The sequence below is a fragment of the Eleutherodactylus coqui genome, chromosome 7, assembly GCF_035609145.1.
Source record: "Eleutherodactylus coqui strain aEleCoq1 chromosome 7, aEleCoq1.hap1, whole genome shotgun sequence".
In the NCBI taxonomy this organism is placed as follows: domain Eukaryota; kingdom Metazoa; phylum Chordata; class Amphibia; order Anura; family Eleutherodactylidae; genus Eleutherodactylus; species Eleutherodactylus coqui.
This window is the reverse complement of record NC_089843.1, coordinates 106,318,398-106,337,463: the sequence shown is the minus strand read 5'-3', so window position 1 is coordinate 106,337,463 and position 19,066 is coordinate 106,318,398. Positions and strand designations below refer to the sequence as shown.

At 45.1% G+C, this 19,066-nt stretch overlaps 2 protein-coding genes across 2 annotated transcripts in view; one reads left to right on the top strand and one right to left on the bottom strand.

Moving 5' to 3' along the window:
* WDR17 (WD repeat domain 17) overlaps nt 1-4,677 on the top strand; it is a 64,436-nt gene extending 59,759 nt beyond the window's left edge. The window contains 2 exon segments of the mRNA XM_066574669.1: nt 2,013-2,196; nt 3,993-4,677. Of these exon segments, the coding sequence (XP_066430766.1) occupies nt 2,013-2,196; nt 3,993-4,112 (304 nt within the window). The 3' untranslated portion in view covers nt 4,113-4,677.
* A 2,785-nt stretch (nt 4,678-7,462) lies between these two features.
* Nucleotides 7,463-18,987, bottom strand: SPATA4 (spermatogenesis associated 4). Its single transcript, XM_066573513.1, has 6 exons — nt 18,829-18,987; nt 16,831-16,960; nt 16,631-16,749; nt 16,086-16,306; nt 15,210-15,332; nt 7,463-7,678 (listed from the first exon to the last, which is right to left on the bottom strand). The coding sequence occupies exons 1-6, from the start codon at nt 18,930-18,932 to the stop codon at nt 7,557-7,559; spliced, it is 819 nt and encodes a 272-aa protein (XP_066429610.1). The 5' UTR covers nt 18,933-18,987; the 3' UTR covers nt 7,463-7,556.
* Between the last annotated feature and the right edge of the window lie 79 nt (nt 18,988-19,066).

Below are 19,066 nucleotides of genomic sequence, written 5' to 3'. Positions count from 1 at the left end.
AGATCTACATACCTGAGTGTGGGGAATACCTGGGGAGCGCCTTTTACCTAAGTGTGTTATGCCAACAGTTAAGTACAGCAGAGGTTCCATTATGGTCTTACGTGGTATGGTCTGCCTGTTGGTTGTATTGGCAAGAACCATGAACATGGTGGTGGACCCTGACATTCTAGACAATGTGCTGTCGACAATGTGGTAATACTCAGGGAATGGTCTCCCAACAAGACAACACATCTTCTCACAAATCAAACATGGTTTTACTTTGGTTTAAAGAGGTTCTGTCATTGAAAAAAAAAAATTCTATACACATCTATTACTCCCTCGTCAGTCTACCTACCAGGTCTTCTCCTTGCTGATCTGCTCCTGTCTGCTGCAGTCCAGGGGGGAGTCACCTCACCTTCAGCTGGCTGATTCTTCTGCTTCCTGTGAGATTATGTACATTCACAGGCAGTATCATTCCTGCCCAGTAATGTATGCTATGTCACTAGTTCACAGTCTGGCAGGGAGTGCTGAGCTATTGCATAGACTGCTCATGCCTGCTGTCTCTGCAATAGATCAGCATTTCTTCCTAGCCAGTGAACGCTACATCACAGGGATATGACCTTCACTGATCTGCAGGAAAGAGAATGTGAGGAATGCAGCCTTCATAACAAGAAGCAGAGGCTTGCAGTGAGCTGACACAGGAGACTGGTTAAGATCAGTAAGGAGAAGATGTGGTAAGGAATGTGCCTAGGGAAGAATACATGAGTATAGAATATTTTTTTTTTAATGACAACACCCCTTTAGTGATATGGAAGTTCCAAAATTAGACTGACCTGCATAAAGTTCCGACCTATACCCTATTGAACATTTTTAGGCTAACCTGGAATATTGGGTCAGTAAATATGAGCAGCATCTTTTTTGAGAGAACTCACCAGACCTTTGCAGGATGAATGAAGGGAAATACCAGCTAAAGTGTATCAGACAATAGTAGAAAGTATCCAATGCCATTAGGGCCAAAGGAAGCCTTACTAAGTATTAATATATGGGAATAAATACTACTCTTGATTCTTGCTCAGGTGTCCAATTATTTCTGGTAGGAAAGAGTATACATTCATATCACTATTGGATAATTTAAACACACTCATCAGCAGTATTGCTAACACTTACATATATTTGCTGCTAACATTTTGCAGCTATGCACTTGCAGGTCCAAAGATAAAGCATTCAGACAGGCTGGACACTCGCTCCTGACAGCAGGATTTCATTGTAAGCAGACTTGTCCCACCTAAATAGATGAGCCTTTCATCTCTCTGAATGCTCCGTTATTGGACTCACAAGCAAAATCAAGGTGCCTCCTGTTAAGTTTGCTACTGTATTATGTGCCATATGTAATCAGTAATCAGCATTCATTCCTTTACAGGAGAGGTGCACAACCTTTTTTGGTCCAAGGCCAACATTGTCTTATGGATCTATACCTTTTGGGTCACATAAAACTTATCGGGGTATTCTGACTTGAGGCATATCTAAAGTATATGCCAAAAATATCTCCAAGTTAGCAGTCTTGGAAGTGGAACATGCACCGGTTGGTAAATGGGGATGGCCTTCAGACTGAACTAGGACTCAACCAGAGATGAGCTAACCATCCATCTGACTCTCTCCAGTAAAAATTAAGGGTATTGTGATAAGAGCCCAGCATTTCACAACTCTTATAAACTACAATGAAGAGAGTAGCATGCATGGATGGCCACCTGTAAACCATATAATCCTTATAGGAGTGCCAAACAGTGATCAGGCAACCCCATTTGATGTGACGGAACCAGAGATGACTACCCAGTGCACCGTTAGTACTTGGCCATTCCTTCTTCTGAGTCGTGTGCCAGTGCTCTTGCATCTGACATGGTTGGGGGCTGCACAGAATGGCATCTTGGGCAGCATATGGCCCCCGGACACAAGATGTGCACCCCTGTTTTACTGTATCAAAGGTTTGTGTGTTGTATCCAACATTTTGGGCACTGCTTATGCTTTTTACATAGGTCTGGTGATGATCTTCCATACACACCCCCTACAGAAACACAAAGAAGGATTTATTCAAGTATAGTCCAAAAAATAAAGGAGGAACCTATTAAAGGACTGATTGGACCAGACTATGTCACGGGATCTAATCTGCCGAGCCATTCTGATGTCCATGTGTCTTGTTTAACAGGATTACGAATACAGGTGGGTTACATGTTTATGCTGTTCCACCCCAAGCAAAAGCTACAGGCGCCCAGACATTAATGTATTATACGACACCAATTCATGTGGGCCACCATGCCTCAGAGCAGGAGCCACTCCGTCCTGTGATTTTCCACCCAGGCTTGTCGAGCTGGGTCTCCTGCAGTGGATCCAATCTCTGTAATTTAGGCCAAATTCACACGGGCATATTTGTGTGCGCAATACGCAGTGAATACAACCCATTGCTTTCAATGCATTCATTTATATGTGTGTATTTTCCTGCACATTTTAGTTGCACAAAAAATATGCAACATGCCCAACTTTTTTGCACATTTTGCGTGCCAAAAGTCCCCAAAGAAGCCAATGGGGATGTGCAAAAGTGCACGCAATATGCTAGAAGATGCATGAAACACTGTGCAACTGCGCAGGAAAAAGAACTCATCTAGAGCTCAGACTAATTAGCCATTTCAATGCATTGTTCATTCTGCAAATACGCAGTGCTTGCATTAACGCAAATGTGTATAATATTGTGAACCCTTAGTGATCCCGAACAGAAGAGATGTCCAAATCATAATAAGCATACACAGTAATAGACTACTTTCATGTGCCCCCTATGCCCGACTATATCTCATCATGTATACAGGCTAGTGGCGACCCAACAGGATACTAGAGCCTTCTTTGAATTGTACGGTTTTCCCCAATAAATGATCCTTTCGTTCTAATATTGTAATCACTTATATCATTCATCATTCCAATCATACATGTAATTTCATTTGATTCCAACAACTCCTTCTTGGTGCGTTACTTTTTTTGTCAATGAACATTATATATTATATTAATTACAACAACTTGTTCATACAAAGGATTGCAGCTTCCCCTTTTCTTTCTGATCTGTGGAGGTCCCTGTGGTCGGACTCCTGAACTCACATTGATGGATAGGCCATGAATGGATATTCCTTGAAAGCTCCCTCCAGACATATGTTCACTTGTAGCCTTGTACGTACTGCTCATTACATCACTTATCTTGAGCTGCAGCCTGTGATAGTCAAGAGCTACGTGAACAATTCTACTTTCCCAATTCAGCGGTTATTGGAAATAGTTAATAAGCTCGGCAGCAGATACATCCGTAACAGCTGAGCTAAGCATTCCGACCAAACAGATCCTCAGACAAAACGGCAAATAGCGTATTTATACTATACTTGGATGCATTATTTTTTTACACCTTCTTGTATAATACAGGACTTAAATCTATAGCACAAAAACTGTGTGTTGCCCAAAAGTAGCTACACCCTACAAGGAATGCTGGTCTGTATAACGAATACTGCTTTATACCTTATACATTTATAGGCCTCACTGTGCCTTCTGAGGCATTTACAGGCCCTGCTGTGCCCTCTTAGTTATTTATAAGCCCTACTTTATACCTTATTCATTTATAGGCTCCATTGTGCTGAGTCAGTTATAGGCTCCACTGTGCTGAGTCATTCATAGGCCCCGCTGGGCCCTCTGAGACATATATATATACCATACTATGCCATTTTAGTCATTTATAGGTCCCATCGTGCCCTCTGAGTCATGTATAGGCCCCTCTGTGCCCCCCAAAAAACTGTACCGTGTACAATTGCCGACGAGCCGCTGCGGTCATCTGCAATACAGAAACCACAGGATCGCAGGCCAGGCTCACAGCCAGAATCCATTGTGGGCCTCCAGCATGCAGAATTCGGTCCGCCCATGTGAGTCTGGCCTATGTGCTACATATATGATCTGTTATTACAGTGACAGGTTTGTTTGTTTTTTTGCAGGGCCCCGTGTTCTTCCTAGAAGATGGGAAATCCGCTATTTCACTGAATGATGCATTAATGTGGGCGAAGGTTAACCCATTCTCACCTTTAGGGACTGGAATACGATTGAACCCTTTCTGAGTGTGGATTAATCAGCAACGTGCGGAGGATGCAGATGCTGATCATACAGAAAAGTCCAAGGAAAGATAGTCCAGAGAGTGAGCAGCAGCAGCAGCTGTATCCGGATGATAGCCGCTCTGTGAGAATGATAATGCTTCTCTCAGATGACTTTCTAGCGGACGCAGCTGTTTATAGCTGGTGTTTGGTAATGGGATAGTCAAATATATGTATATATCTATATATAAAAGAAAATGAAGTTTAGTTTGACTAGCCAAAGACCAACATGTTGTCATTCTGTTTACATCTTCCTTTATGCAGGATATTACTACGTCATGAGATACTGTATATGTCAAGTAATACTAGCTTCTGTCCAAACAACTCACTATAAGCTGCTTGATGGTTATTCCAGTGCTGTACATAGGCCAAGAAATGAAACTGTGAAATTTATTACCATTTTTAAGTAATGTAAAGATTTAGCACAAAAACCTTGTACTGTAACTTTACTGTGTGTCGTACACCACTGACTGTAAAGATATGCATTAATGAATGCCGACACTTTATCATATATGTTCCTTCCGTTCATGGTTTATACAGATGTTCTATTTACAGAATAAAGCTAAACCAGTAAACCAGGACTCTGGATTACTTCTAGAGAACGGGTGCAATTGGTTTGTTTGACATGTAGCTTATAGCAGGGGTCCCCAACTCCAGTCCTCAGGGACCACCAACGGGTCATGTTTTCAGAATATCCCATGGTAAGAACACCTGTGGCAATGTCTGAGGCACCGGCAATAATTACATCACCTGTGCAACACTGAGGAAATCCTGAAAACATGACCTGCTGGCGGTCCCTGAGGACTGGAGTTGGGGAACACTGGCTTATAGGAGTGTGGCATACAGCTCCAGCACTACCGCACCAGTGGTGGACAGGTCAGCTGCCTTCAACCCTTTCACATAAAACAGGGCTAGGATAGAAGTCAAACCATAGAATATATTGTATAATCTTTATTCATTTTCTTGAGGAGCAGGATGAAAAAACATCATATCGATCCACATTTGCTGTTACTGAGCCTCCAGGTTGTGTAATCTCATAGGCTATCGAACTTGGCATCCTAGTTGGTCCCACGCAGGTTCTATTGAGGATAAATCTGGTGCAGCCAAGTATTATCAGAGAATGCCCGGCCATGAGAGGAACACATGTGGCTGCAGGGTGTCCTGAACATATCGCTGAGATGTCATTGTCCCTCATACCACTACTAGGGGGGACTGTTGTATGCGGTGGCCACCCCAGATTATCACACCAGCAGGGGGCAGCTTCACAGCAAAGGCAGGATTGAGGGGCTCACCCCAAAGTCTCCAGCCATGAACATGGCCATTATTAGTGTCCTGACTAAACCTGGATGTGTCACTGAAGACAACCCAGTTCCACTCTGTAGCATCCAGTTCTGTTGTTCACAACACCACTGCAAACAGAGGCATCGGTGGATGTCAAAGGCTGTAAACATAATGGGCGCCATGAGACCAAATGTCCTTCAGCCAAGTGCATGGAAATGGTTCAAACAGACACAGGGATGTAACGATGGCGCCACCAGTCCCTGGCTGGAGGACAGTGAAACAGTTGGAGCTGCTGGTGCTTGTCAGATGATCCTCTCCACTGGTGGTCTTTCGAGAGTGTCCTGAGCCCGGTCACCTTGTGTGCCCTCACACATCCACTGGCCCCAACACCTCCTACTAAGTAATGTATTATGTGGCGCAGGAGAGTACTGGTTACTGGAATCTACATACATTATAGCATCATCTTGGTGCCGGGCCTGAGAGGGGTGCTACATGACAGGGATTCCCTCTTAGGTGTTACCTGAATTATGGAGTCATGCACCACTCTCAGACCTTGGACTGGGCGTAACGCACTGTAACAGGTTTATTCTAGGCGGATCGCTCTTCATGGTGTGTAAAGATCTAGATCACTCGCAGCTAGTCGCCCAGCTGTTATACTACTGGGTAGCAGTAGGTCATTGTGAGCTCTCAACACCGGGCTCACTCCAACGTATTTAAATTCTGTATTACGTGCACAATGTATGAGCGCATGATACGCCGTGAATGGCTTCAATGAAAGTACATTGCTTTTCATTGTTCCATCGACACTTGCATATATTTATTGCTTATATTACACGCGTAAAAAAAGAACACAGCATGTTCTATTTTACTGCATATTACTCGTGTACAACCTTATTATGTGCATTGGGAACGCAGTACATACGCAATTACATCGTGTATGTCTGGTTTTTTTGTATTTTTTATTTATTTTTTACACATGTTGCTGAGAAACGTGAAAGAAAAGAAAGAAACGAGGAAGCCAGCGCAGGACAGCATGCGTCCAATACGCTGTTAACGCGCAGGCAAAAACACGACAATATGCAGGGATACGCCAGTAAAACGCTGCGATTTTTATGAAGTGTATTACCGTACGGTTGTGTGAGCCTGGCTTAATCCTCATTGCTTTCAGAGAAGGACCACACGCATGGCCAACTATCCACTGCAAACAGGGATGAAAAAAGTGAGTTTGTGCAAAAACTAAGTTCTTGTTTCACTAACAAAAAAACAAAACAAAACCATAGCGCCCCCATGCTATTGTCATTGAATTTGTCAGAGCATAGAGAAAGTCGAAAGTGAGCAGGGAGAAATCTCAGCATCAAGATGGTGCCTGATAAGCATCAGACAGGAGCCTGCACTGCACGGAAGTGGCTACAATATACAGAGGAGATCTCCAGAGTGTGACAATCAGGTGAGGGATGGATAAGTGTGTTCTCGCTGGTGTGGCCCTTTAAGGCCTAAAGCTTCAGATCTGCAGCAGGTGCACTGTGGATCGTGTTAAAAATGATTTTTTAATAATTGCGGGTGGTCGCGGATTCTGTGTTTTTTCCGCACTGGTGTACGCGGATTTGAATTGCGGATTCCGCTCGGAAATTAAATGAAAAAAAAAAATGGAAAAAGAAACCAAACCCCTTCCAAGCCTTTTGCCCACCTCACTAATTACTTCTAACCTTCGGATCCGCAAATGCATTTAAATGTATTTGCGGATCTGCGACTCCCATAGACTTCAATGGAGCAAGATCCGCGCAGAATCCGCGATGAAAATGGTGCATGCTGCGGTTTTAAATCCATGCGGATAGTAAATAAATACCATAAAAGCAAATCCACGGACCTAAAATCAATCGCGGAAGCTCCATTCATTTCTATGGGCGGCAAATCTGTGCGGATTCCGCAAATAAAATCCGCCTGTGGACATTGGGCCTAAGGGCAATCTACTTATTTTACAATGCCTGATAAATGATGTAGCACAAATTCCATTTAGATATAGAATGATACACCCAGACGACGGATTGCGGTTTATTTACCATGAGGCTGTACATCACTGATGAGGCCTAGACAAATCACTTTGTATGGTGAGCGTACATATGTTTCATGTCAAGGTCCGCTCAATGTGGAGGGCGGTGTTGTTGAACTCAGGCTGGAGGACACGTAGCTTCGATCTCCTTGATTTACATTGATCTCCTTGAAAGTGACGTTTGTTTGACTATCAGTCTGACCTGCGTACATAGAAAAGGCAGACTAATGAGCGCATACCACAAACAGCGGATACTTAATCACATGACCATATGAGCCAGCGCCTCGTGCAATGGCATGCGTACTTACCGAGTACTGCCAATCCCCTGCACCATCCTGCACGCGTAATACATGCCAAGATAAAGCATGAGGCAATTTTTTTGTATAAAAGTAAATGCTGGTGTGCGTGGCCCGATACAAATCAATGGGCTATTGGCATTGCGGGCCGGCACCACACAATGACAATACGCTCATGTGAGAGCCGCCTTACATTGTAACCGAACAAGAGTCCGCTGTATACGGGCCCTCTAGTGTTTGATCATTGGCTTCCACAGAACAAAAACATAATGAAAACATTGGTTTGGGCAAAGGTAACATGTCCGTATAGCCATGTGCCCGTTGCAGCCAATCACTAATCTTGGCATCCGGTGCCGAACACTGATACAGTAATTGGCTGCTGTGACTGTATAAACAAAGCCCAGCAGGTACAACCCGAGTGGTTTTGCCAGAGCAGTGGAGATCAAACAAGTATTTCTTTTATAACCTTTCCCACACTTACAAATTTTTTTTTTTCCTCAGAAAACCCTTTTATGGGGTTCCAAGACAATCCATTTCAAGGGTCTGCACTCAGCATCCCTAGCAAACAGCTGACTTTGCTGGGGGGGGGGGGCTGTGGCCACTCCCTGCAATAGCCACTGCAGAGGAGATGTACCATTACATGGCGGTGATTCAGATGAATGGCCACTTATGTAATACAAGAGCAAATCAAGTCTAACGGGGAGGGAGCTGCTCTGTCTTCTGGCTCATAGAGGGGGTCCCAGGTGGAGTGTCCATATGCCTTAGCCCCTTAACGACCAGCCCATAGTGTTTTTACGTCCTCCCGAAGGGGGCTTTATTCTCTGAGGAAGTAAAAACACGTCTCCTGCAGAGAATAAAGCCCCTCGGGCTCTGGACGTGACAGCTCCATGCGGTCGGTGCCCGCAGGTAGCCAACAGCATGGAGCTGTCATCCCGGGCTGCGGGGACACCCCCCCCCCCCTCCGGCATTGCGATTTGTGCTATCCAATGGATAGCGCCGATCGCAAAAAAGTAAATAAAAGTGCCCAAAAAGTTAAAGTTTCAGCTGCCCTGATGGATCGGATCCATCAGGGCAGCTGAAAATTCTCACCTGGCTTGTCGGCGGTGTCCCCCGAAGATCTGTTCCTTCCGGACGCATATTTCTGTTTTCAGCCGCACTTAAGCAGCGCTGCTGATTAGAGCCACCTGATTGGCTCTTCGGCACCACGTGACTACACAGCGTGCACGCGGAATGCCTTCAGCAGCCGTGTGCACTACACACTACAGTTAAGCAGACGTGCACTACACACTACACTTAAGCAGCACGGGGTTAGGGTTTAGGGTTAGGGTTGCCTAAACCTAACCCCAACCCTAAAACTAACCCTAAACCTAACCCTAAACCTATACCTAACCCTAACCCTAAACCCTAATCCCGTGCTGCTTAAGTGTAGTGTGTAGTGCACGGCTGCTGAAGGCAATGCGCGTGCACGCTGTGTAGTCACGTGGTGCCGAAGAGCCAATCAGGTGGCTCTAATCAGCAGCGCTGCTTAAGTGCGGCTGAAAACAGAAATATGCCTCCCGGACGCCCGCCGCCGGCCTTCTGCGCATGTGCACGAGACGTTGACGTCACGCGCACGCGCAGAAGCCCGGGAGCCCCCGGCAAATTCAGAATCTCCTGGCTCCCGGCTCCTGAAGGTAGCCGGGAGCCAGGAGGTGTTACCTCCAATGGATAGCGGCGATCGCGAAAAAGTTTAAAAAGTTTTTAAAAAGTGCTAGTTTCACCTCCCCTCATGGATCGGATGCATGAGGGGAGGTGAAAATACTCACCTCGGGTCCGCCGATGTCCCCGGTGTTCCGGGACCCGAAGTCTCCCTCTGCACATGCGCACCCGATGATGGACATCAGGCGCGTGCACAGAGGGGCTCGAGCTCCGGGAAATTCAACATCCCTCTGCTCCTGGCTGTCATGTGTAGCCAGGAGCAGAGGAATGTCACTGGGGACATGATCACTGTTATCCAATGGATGACAGTGATCATGTAAAGTTAAAAAAAGGGAGGATGAAATATCCGTAAGGGAGGATGAAAGTACGTACATACGGCCCCCAGATTTATCCGCGGACCTTACCTCAGCTTCTGCGCACACGCCCGTCGCCAAAATGGCGGACGCATGCGCAAAAGCTGTGGATTGCCAGGATAATTGAAATTCTCCCTGCTCCTGGCTACAAAACTGAGCCAAGAGCCAGGAGATTTCACGGGGGGCCGCGGTGAGCGGTTCCTGATCACGTGTTCGCCATTATACAATGGATAATGGCGATCACGTAAAAGTTTTTTAAAAAAAATTGAAGTTTCATCTCCCCTCACTGATGCGATCAGTGAGAGGAGATGAAACTTTTTACCAGAGGCCTCCGTATTTGCACCCCGATGCGATCCTCATCCGTGAACTTACTCGGATTCTGCATATGTGACCGCCGGCAAAATACCAGACACACGCGCAGGAGTCGGGGAGCCCAGGAAACTTAAAATCTCCTTGCTCTCGGCGACCAACGGTCGCTGAGAGCCTGGAGCAGTGACGGGTGGCCTCCTTGAGCGGTCCCTGGTCACGTAATAAAAAAGTAGTGCTCTAACATAGGTCGGTCTCACATGACTGGATAGGAATTACGGATTCCGCATGCGTCTGATCCGCGGTAATACGCAAATCAATTGCATTGGATTACATAATTCTGCTCACATTAGTGGGTTGGAATTGTGTAATCCACTCGCAGAAAAGAGAACGCAGCAGGTTCTATTTTACCGCGGATATCCCCAACATAGAGCCCATTGTGCTCCATGGTCGTGGATATACCCGCTGCCCATACGCAACTACGTTGTATACGGGCTGCGGGTACCAGCGTCATCGCTAAGCTACGGTGCGGGAAATACAAACAAAAAAAAGGTGTACTGCGCATGACCGCCTGTGTGAGTAGGCAGTTATGTGCAGTACATTACGCGGCCGTATGCAGGCTCACAGCTGGGCTCACAGATGGGATCCGCTGCGGGCCTCCGCAAGCAGATTCCGCCTACGGCTGCATGAGCCCGGCATTATTCAGACCGCTACCTGTAATACGTATTTTACAAGAAGCCCCGGGAACGCTCGCCTTCCTGCAGTTCCAGGAGCAGCTTGTTGAGCGCCTTCTGTGCGAGACCGCCGCACCTCATCAAGCTTACGGAGACTCACGGAGCGCCACTTTTCACACCCCGTCCCCGCCACTAAGGTCACGAAATATCCCCCAAAAAGCATGAGAGGAGGGGGGATACACGGTTTTATTGCCCCATGTACCCATCCCAACCAGCCTCCGTAATTACCCCTGTCTTCGGAAATACCACACAGTTCACATTATTACTTTTATCTAAGATTTGGGGAACGCTGAAAAGGGTGCAGAGTGTGTGGGGGAGGGGAGGGGTATTTTTAGGGAGTCAATTTTTATTCCGTACAAATAAGCAATGGGGCCTGGAATTTATTCAGTTGTGCCCTGAAATCCAACGGGTGTTCCCTCCTTTATAGGCCTTGCCATGCGTCCTGTAAGTAGATGAGGGCCACAATGGGTATGTTTCTGAACTCGGGACAAACGGGGGTATCCATTTGGGGGTGAATGTCTTCATTCCTATGTACCCTGTACAAAAAAACTGTTTTTAAATTTAAAAAATTACCAAAAAAATTGAAAATCGTAACTTTTTCCTTCTGCTTTGCTTAGATTCATTCAAATACTGTGGGGTCAAAATATGCAGTACACCCCTAGATTAATTTGTTTAGGGGGTCTAGTTTTGAAAATGGGGTCATTTGAGGGGGTTCTTTATAGTTTTGGCCGCTCAATGGCTCTATAAGTGGGCAATTGGGCCTGGAATTTATTCAGTTGTACCCTGAAATCCAACGGGTATTCCTTTCATTGTAGGCCTAGCCATGTGTCCTGTAAGTCTATTAGGGCCACAATGGGTATGTTTCTGAACACGGGACAAACAGGGGTATCCATTTTGGGGTGAAAGTCTTCATTTATATGTGTGCTGTACAAAAAAAACTGTTTTTAAATTGACGCAATAGCCCAAAAAATGAAAACCATAATTTTTTCTTACTGCTTCGCTTAGATCTATTCAAAAATTGTAGGGTTAAAATACACAGTACACCCCTAGATAAATTCGTTAAGGGGTCTAGTTTTCAAAATGGGGTAATTTGTGGGGGTTCTCTATGGTTTTGGGCGCTCAAGAACTCTACAAGTGGGCAAAGGGGCCTAAAAGGACTTCAAGCAAAATCTATGTTCTAAAAGCCACCGACTACTCCTTTCATTTTGGGACCCGTTGTGCGTGCAGACATAAGATTAGGGGCACAATGGGTATATTTCTGAAAACAGCACAAATAGGGGTATCCATTTTGGGGTGCAAGTCTTGCTTCATATGTGTGCTGTATAAAAAAAGCTGTTTTTAAAATGACAGAATTGCCAAAAGAACGAAAATCCTACTTTTTCCTTTTGCTTTGCTTGAATTTATTCAAAAACCGTGGGGTCAAAATACACAGTACACCCCTAGATAAATTCGTTAAGGAGTCTAGTTTTCAAAATGGGGTCATTTGTGGGGGTTCTCTATGGTTTTGGGCGCTCAAGAACTCTACATGTGTGCTATGGGGCCTAAAAGGACTTCAAGCAAAATCTATGTTCTGAAAGCCACTGACTACTCCTTTCATTTTGGGCCCTGTTGTGCATCCAGACATAAGATTAGGGCCACAATGGGTATGTCTCTGAACACGGGACAAACAGGGGTATCCATTTTTGGGTGCAAGTCTTCATTCATATGTGTGCTGTACAAAAAAAGCTGTTTTTAAAATGACATAATTGCCAAAAAAACGAAAATCACAATTTTTTCCTTCTGATTGGCTTGAATTCATTCAAAAACTGTGTGGTCAAAATATGCAGTACACCCCTAGATAAATTCCTTAAGGCGTCTAGTTTTCAAAATGGGGTCATTTGTGGGGGTTTTCTATGGTTTTGGGCGCTCAAGAACTCTAGATGTGCGCTATGGGGTCTAAAAGGACTTCAAGCAAAATTTCTGTTTTGAAAGACACTGACTACTCCTTTCATTTTGGGCCCCGTTGTGGACTCAGATATAAAACATTAGGGCCACAATGGGTATATTTCTGAACACGGGAGAAACAGGGGTATCCATTTAGGAGTGTAAATCCTCATTTTCTTGTAAACTATAGGAAAAAAATATGTCTTTAAAATGATAGATTTGCAAAAATATGAAATTTTACTTTTTCTCCTCTAAATTGAATTAATTCCTGAAAAAAAACTGGTGGGGTCAAAATACTCATGACACCCCTCAGTGAATACACTAAGGGGTGTAGTTTTTAAAATGGGGTCATTTGTGGGGGTATCTATTATTCTGACACTCATGAGCCTTTCCAATCTTGGCTTGGTGTAAGAAAACAAAGTGTTCCTCAAAATGCTAAAAAGTAATGTTAAATTTGTACGTCTCCTAAATGGTTAAAAAAAACGAAAGTTTTTCCAATGTGCAACCAAAATAAAGTAAACGGGTGGAAATATAAATCTTAGCAAAAATTTCTATATTATGTTTGCACATATTTAAGATATTGCAGTTGGAAATGTGAAAAAATGACGATTTTTTCAAAATTTTCCCAATTTTGGCGCTTTTAATAAATAAACACAAATTCTATCGGTCTAATTTTTCTGCCTAAATGAAGTACAACATGTTGCGAAAAAACAATGTCAGAATCACTTTCTGGTGTTTTTCCATGTTAAAGTGACACATGTCAGATTTGCAAAATTTGGCCTGGTCATTAAGGCACAAACAGGCTTGGTCACTAAGGGGTTAATACAGCATATGGATAGGGGCTATCTGAAGGCCCATTTAGACAACAAGATGATCGCTCAAAATTCGCTCAAACGGCAGTTTGAGTGTCAGTTTTGAGCGTTCACTTTGCATAAGCTGTTTAGTAGCTAATTAACTACTTAAGAGCTTATTAGTTTGTAAATGAAGATTCCCAATGTATATAGAAGACATCGGGAGCGCTGTCTTCTGCATACAGCTGCTGTGTTCTTCGAGCGCTCAGCTGGTATCCAGCTGAGAGCTCCGAGCAGGGTATGCAGAAGACAGATGGAGCGCTGTCTTCTGTATACAGCTGCTGTATCCAGCTGAGCGCTCCAAGCGGGATATGTAAAAGACAGCGGGAGTGCTGTCTTCTGTATACAGCTGCTATGTTCTCGGAGCGCTTAGCTGGTATCCACCTAAGAGCTCTGAGCGGGGTATACAGAAGATAGCTGGAGCGCTGTCTCCTGTATACAGCAACTGTGTTCTCGGAGCACTCAGCTGGTTTCCAGCTGAGAGCTAGGAGTGGGTTATGCAGAAGATAGCTAGAGCGCTGTCTTCTGTATACAGCTGCTGTATCCAGCTGAGCGCTCTTCTGTTGGAAGACGTCCGGCAGGGTATTCTTACTGTATATTACTGGCCCCTCTGTTGTCAGGGGCCTCTCCAGCATGTCCCATACCGCAGTACTGGCTCTAGCAGGCAGATGGTGCAATTGTATAAGAGAAAACCCCCTAGAAAATTCTGAATCCAAAATTGGATTGCAAAGGGTTAAAGATTAAGTTCACCCTTTTGCTAAATATTATATTACAAGCGGCATGAATAATGAGAAAAAAAATGTAAAAACGTTACAGTCATAGAAACAGAAGACTGATGGCAGAAAAAGACCACAGGGTCCAACTGGTCTGCCCTTATATTCTGGCCTTCTTATTTTTATCTAAGGATTCCCAGAGCTGCATTCATAATTCAGCTGGCTGAGACTGGAAATGGTGAACAATCTTTTTGTCAGGCTCACCCCTAACAGCACACTACTAATGTTCCGCTAGCAAGGAATGCTGGGAGATTTTCCCACTGAAGCTTACAGAGTTGTTAATGCAGCTCTGGACTATAATACCGGCGGTCAGCACGGTAAACCTCGATGAGCCGAGATACACATGTATTCTAATACAATCCTGATCTTGTAGGAGGGCGCTTCACATGGACGTATTTTCATATTGCGTATTGATATCAGTTGGTTCACTCTCATTTATCTTTTTTTGTGCACGCACTGTATTTCGAGTGCATTTTTTGCACCAAAGGGGTGTGCAAATGTACATGCAATACACAATGCGACGCACGAAATACAGCGCCGAACTGCGGGGAAAAGAAGACATCTGGACCTTGTTAGGCCAAATAGCATTGTAAATCAGGGAGGAGGGGTTGTTGCACGTGTATATGAACAGGCTCTGCATGCGCAAAAAAGTACATTAAAATGCGCTGATACGTGTGCAAAAGGGCATCGCTCACGGTGCGAATGCGTTGCACTGAAGCGTAAGCAATTGCACATACGCTCATGTGATGATGCCCTTCGAATTCAGAAATGCTTCTGTACACTTTTTCTAAATACTCACTAGAGTTGAGGGACGAGGAGGAAGATGACCGATTTGTCAGACTGGTCTCGCTTTGGTTTTGCTCAGATGAAGGCATGAGACGAACTGCGCGCTCAGCGAGGGACGGTTTTATGTTAAACCTTTCTACATGTGAAAAGAAACAAAAAAAGAGTTGTCTACCATACTTCCAGAAACGGTAAATGATCAAACCGTGTCATACAGATAGAAGTGCCTTAATAAGTAAGACACCCTTTCCACTGGTGAGGAAATTGCGCGTTTTTCATGCGATGCAAGAGGTAGGGAAAGCGCATGATTATGAAGCCAATGATTTTCAATGGTTTCATTCTCACTTGCGATGTTTTCACTTCAGCGATGCTGTGCGGTAAAGAGAGGGGAAAAAAATCGCAGCATGCCCATTCTTTTTGTGATATTGCTTATTGTTTTTAATGGGCCAGCGGCAGCAGTGCCAGCCCCATTGAAAGCAATGGGAGAGGATCGCTATCCCCTGCTGTGCTGTGACAGCTGCAGCAGGGGATTCTATGGATGTGAAACCCCCTGAATGCTGTCACATTCAGGGCTTCAACTTGTCGTCAATGGGGCCAGCAGCAGCCCTATCGAAAACATAGGGAGAAGATCGCAATCCTCTGCCACTACTGTGACAGCTGTGCCAGGGGATTCCTTCATCCCCGCGGGAAGTCCCCTCATCACTGAACACTCTGACAGCAGTGGCAGGGGATTCAGTGATGAGGGGACTCACCGCAGGGATGAAGGAATCGTAGGGAGAGGATCGCGATCTTCTCCCATTGCTTTCAATGGGGTTGGCGCTGCTGCCCCATTAAAAAAAAAAATTCCCCATCCCGCTAGTAGAAGTCTGCACAGCCCCTGTCCGCTACTTACTGGGGTCAGCCATCCTCTCCCGCTGCCGCTGCTGGTAATGGTCGCTGATCACGGCTTGTACTTTCTGCTTGTTGACATCAATGTCCGGCTCGGCCAGGATCTCACTCAGAGTGATGTTACTTTTCACGGCTTTCGTCGCTGTGGATCTAGCCACCATAGGCAGGCCGTCTTGGTAATGTCGATCTGTGAAGTCTACGTCACCATCCTGGATGCCTTTAACCCTTCATAGAAGTTACAACTAGGTATCAAATATACATATACACTTTCATGCAAATGTGTGGCATCCAACAGGACACGGACGGCGGCACTCGCTATTGGCTGTGTAAATGCCAAAATAGGGGTAAATTGGCTTCTGCCTCATTATTTTTTTCTTGTCTTCTTCTGGATCAACATGGGGGGATGGAAACAGGCTGAACTGGGTGGACATTTGTCTTTTCTCAGCCTTGCATGATCTGTTACAATGTCCCCTCTGCCAGTCTACCTAAAAGCAGAGCTTCATGCAGTGTCCTGCGCTCCCGTGACCGGCACGGCGGCTACCATCTCACCTTCTGTGTGTCACCATGACATATATCTCCTGCAGCAGGAGTTCGGCCGCTCCGGGCTTGCAGTGAATTGTTCCATCAATTACCTCCTTGGAAAAATTTAGGTTCCTCTTTATGAAGAACTGTAAGATATAAGAGCGCAGAGATAAGTAGACACGCCGACTTCATGCGACGGAGGCCGAACTGGAAGGATGACGGCTTACCTTTTCCAGTTGTGACCAGTTGCCTAACTTTGTGTTGAGGGATGTTCCGTTGCCAAACGAATGCATCTGGATGTCATCTGGGTAATACCTGGAGAAGATCTCTGCCGTGATGAAGCCATTTGAGAGGTCCCTAGAAGCAGAACTACTAGTAATATACCAGGTGATGCTAGTTACATAGGACTAGTGGGGTCAATAACCCCTTCATTCCACAGGACATATACTTATGTCAGAGAAGTGCAGGATACATGGTGGGTGCAGGCTGTCTTTGACAGCTAACACCCGCTGACAACAGCCACGATCAGCATGAACCCTGTCAATTCTAACAGGGGTATTTAAATAGCCTGATTGGGACCCCTGGATACCAAACAGCTACCCGGCAATGAGACTGCAAGGTGCCGTTCGGTTGTCATGGCAGCCTGGAAATCTTGAAGGCCCCCAGGGCTGCCATGGCTGATTGCCTATCAAGCCATGCCTGCGGCAGACTGCATATCACAACACGGTACAATGTAATACTATGGTATTGCATTATACTCTATGAGCGATCAGACAATAGTAGGTTTCAGTTTCCTACAGAGATTAAAAAAAGAAATATCTAAAAATTAGTTTTAAAAAGTCTTATTAATTATTTAAAAAAATAATAATAAAAGGTAATAAAAGTGAAAAAAAAAACTCTCATATTTATAATAAAAAAATCTAAATAAAAAGACGCAAAAACATATTTGGTATTGCTGCATCCGTAAAAGTCTGATCTATCAAAGTAATGCACTATTTATCCCATACAGAGAATCTCGGAAGGAGAAAAAAAATATGGACTGGCAGAATTGCGCCTTTTTCTCACCCGGTTTCCAAGAAAAGAAAAATGTAATAAAGAGTGATCAAAAAGTTGTATGTAGGCCAAGATGGTACCAACAGAAACTACAGGACGTCCCACGAAAAACGAGCCGTCACACAACTATGTCGACGTAAATGAAAAACATTATGGCTGTCAGAAGATGGCGGCAGAAAATATTTTTATTTCTTCCAAAGATATTTTATTTTTTTAAGTCGTACAGCAAAGAAAAGAAAGAAAGTATGTATGTATGGTGGTGATCGCACTGACCCACAGAATAAGGCTGCCTGTCCAAGAGCGGCGCGTTACCCCCCCGCGGGAGCAAGAGCCAGCTGACAGATCTCCGTGGTGAGCCTACCTGACAGGCTGACCGCAGAGAATCGCAGCAATTCGCTGGCCACGAGTGGAGAATCGCTATGACAGACAGAGGGCTGTCCTTTCCATAGTAACGCTATTGAAAGCATTCACTGCGTTCCCCGTGGGCGATAATTCCGGCCACGGGGAACGGAGTGACAATGCGCCCGTGTACAGGAGCCCTAAGGGTTATCATGTCATTTCTGCTACTGTGTGTACGACGTTGAATCAGGAATCCCCAAAGATGGCAGATTGGGTTTGGTTTTTTTTCATTTTGCTCCACTTAGAGAAGTTCTGAAAAGTTTTCCAGCACCTTACATGGCACATTAATAGTAGCAGTCAGACATACAAATCGCCTCTCAAAAAACAAGCCTCAGACAGCGATGGCAATGGATAAATAAAAAATGATTTTTTTTTAAAGAGGTGATAAAAAAAACTGAAAACTGAAAAAAAAAAAAAAAAAAGCGCCGCATCCATAAGGGGTTAAAGCAGTTCTATAACGTAAGGGGGTTGCTCATGAAGACCCCCTCTTAGGGTATATGGATGTCATGTAGCGGATCCCCTTTATATGCTAGAATGTTCCAGCAGACTTCATCTGAATGACTATCATGTAACGCTAGATGAGAGGAGAGCTGCCACTGTAACAGATCTCCTGCTGTAGTCAGCACTGTGATGCCACCTCTACTCCCGCTGTGTCTTCTCTCTGTGCTATGTAGCTGAGCTAGAACTACAACTCCCAGCATGCCCAGACTGACAGCAGCTACGAGGGCATGCTGGGAGTTGTAGTCGCACTTGTTTTGCCTCCCCTCTGCTACCTCCGGTAGTTCCTGGGACAGTAGCTCAGGTCCAGGCTCTGCAGCCACTTGATGACCTCTCTGGGGACGCCAGTCCTTTTCGGAGCTTCGGGATATGACAGCATGGTGTCCGGTACACTGCGCCCCTGCCGCTCTGTGCGCTGTTGTCCGTTACTATGACGACGGATCCCGCCCCCCTCCCCCCAGCTGGAGGACGTTACCAATGAGGGAGGGCCATGACGTAATAACGGGTCACGTG

Coding starts and splice junctions, on each gene's coding strand:
- SPATA4 (XM_066573513.1), bottom strand. CDS start 18,932: ATGCTGTCATATCCCGAAGCTCCGAAAAGGACTGGCGTCCCCAGAGAG. Junction 16,307..16,630: donor GTCATGGTGACACACAGAAG/GTGAGATGGTAG, acceptor ACTTCTATGAAG/GGTTAAAGGCATCCAGGATG. Junction 15,333..16,085: donor GGAGAGGATGGCTGACCCCA/GTAAGTAGCGGA, acceptor TTTCACATGTAG/AAAGGTTTAACATAAAACCG.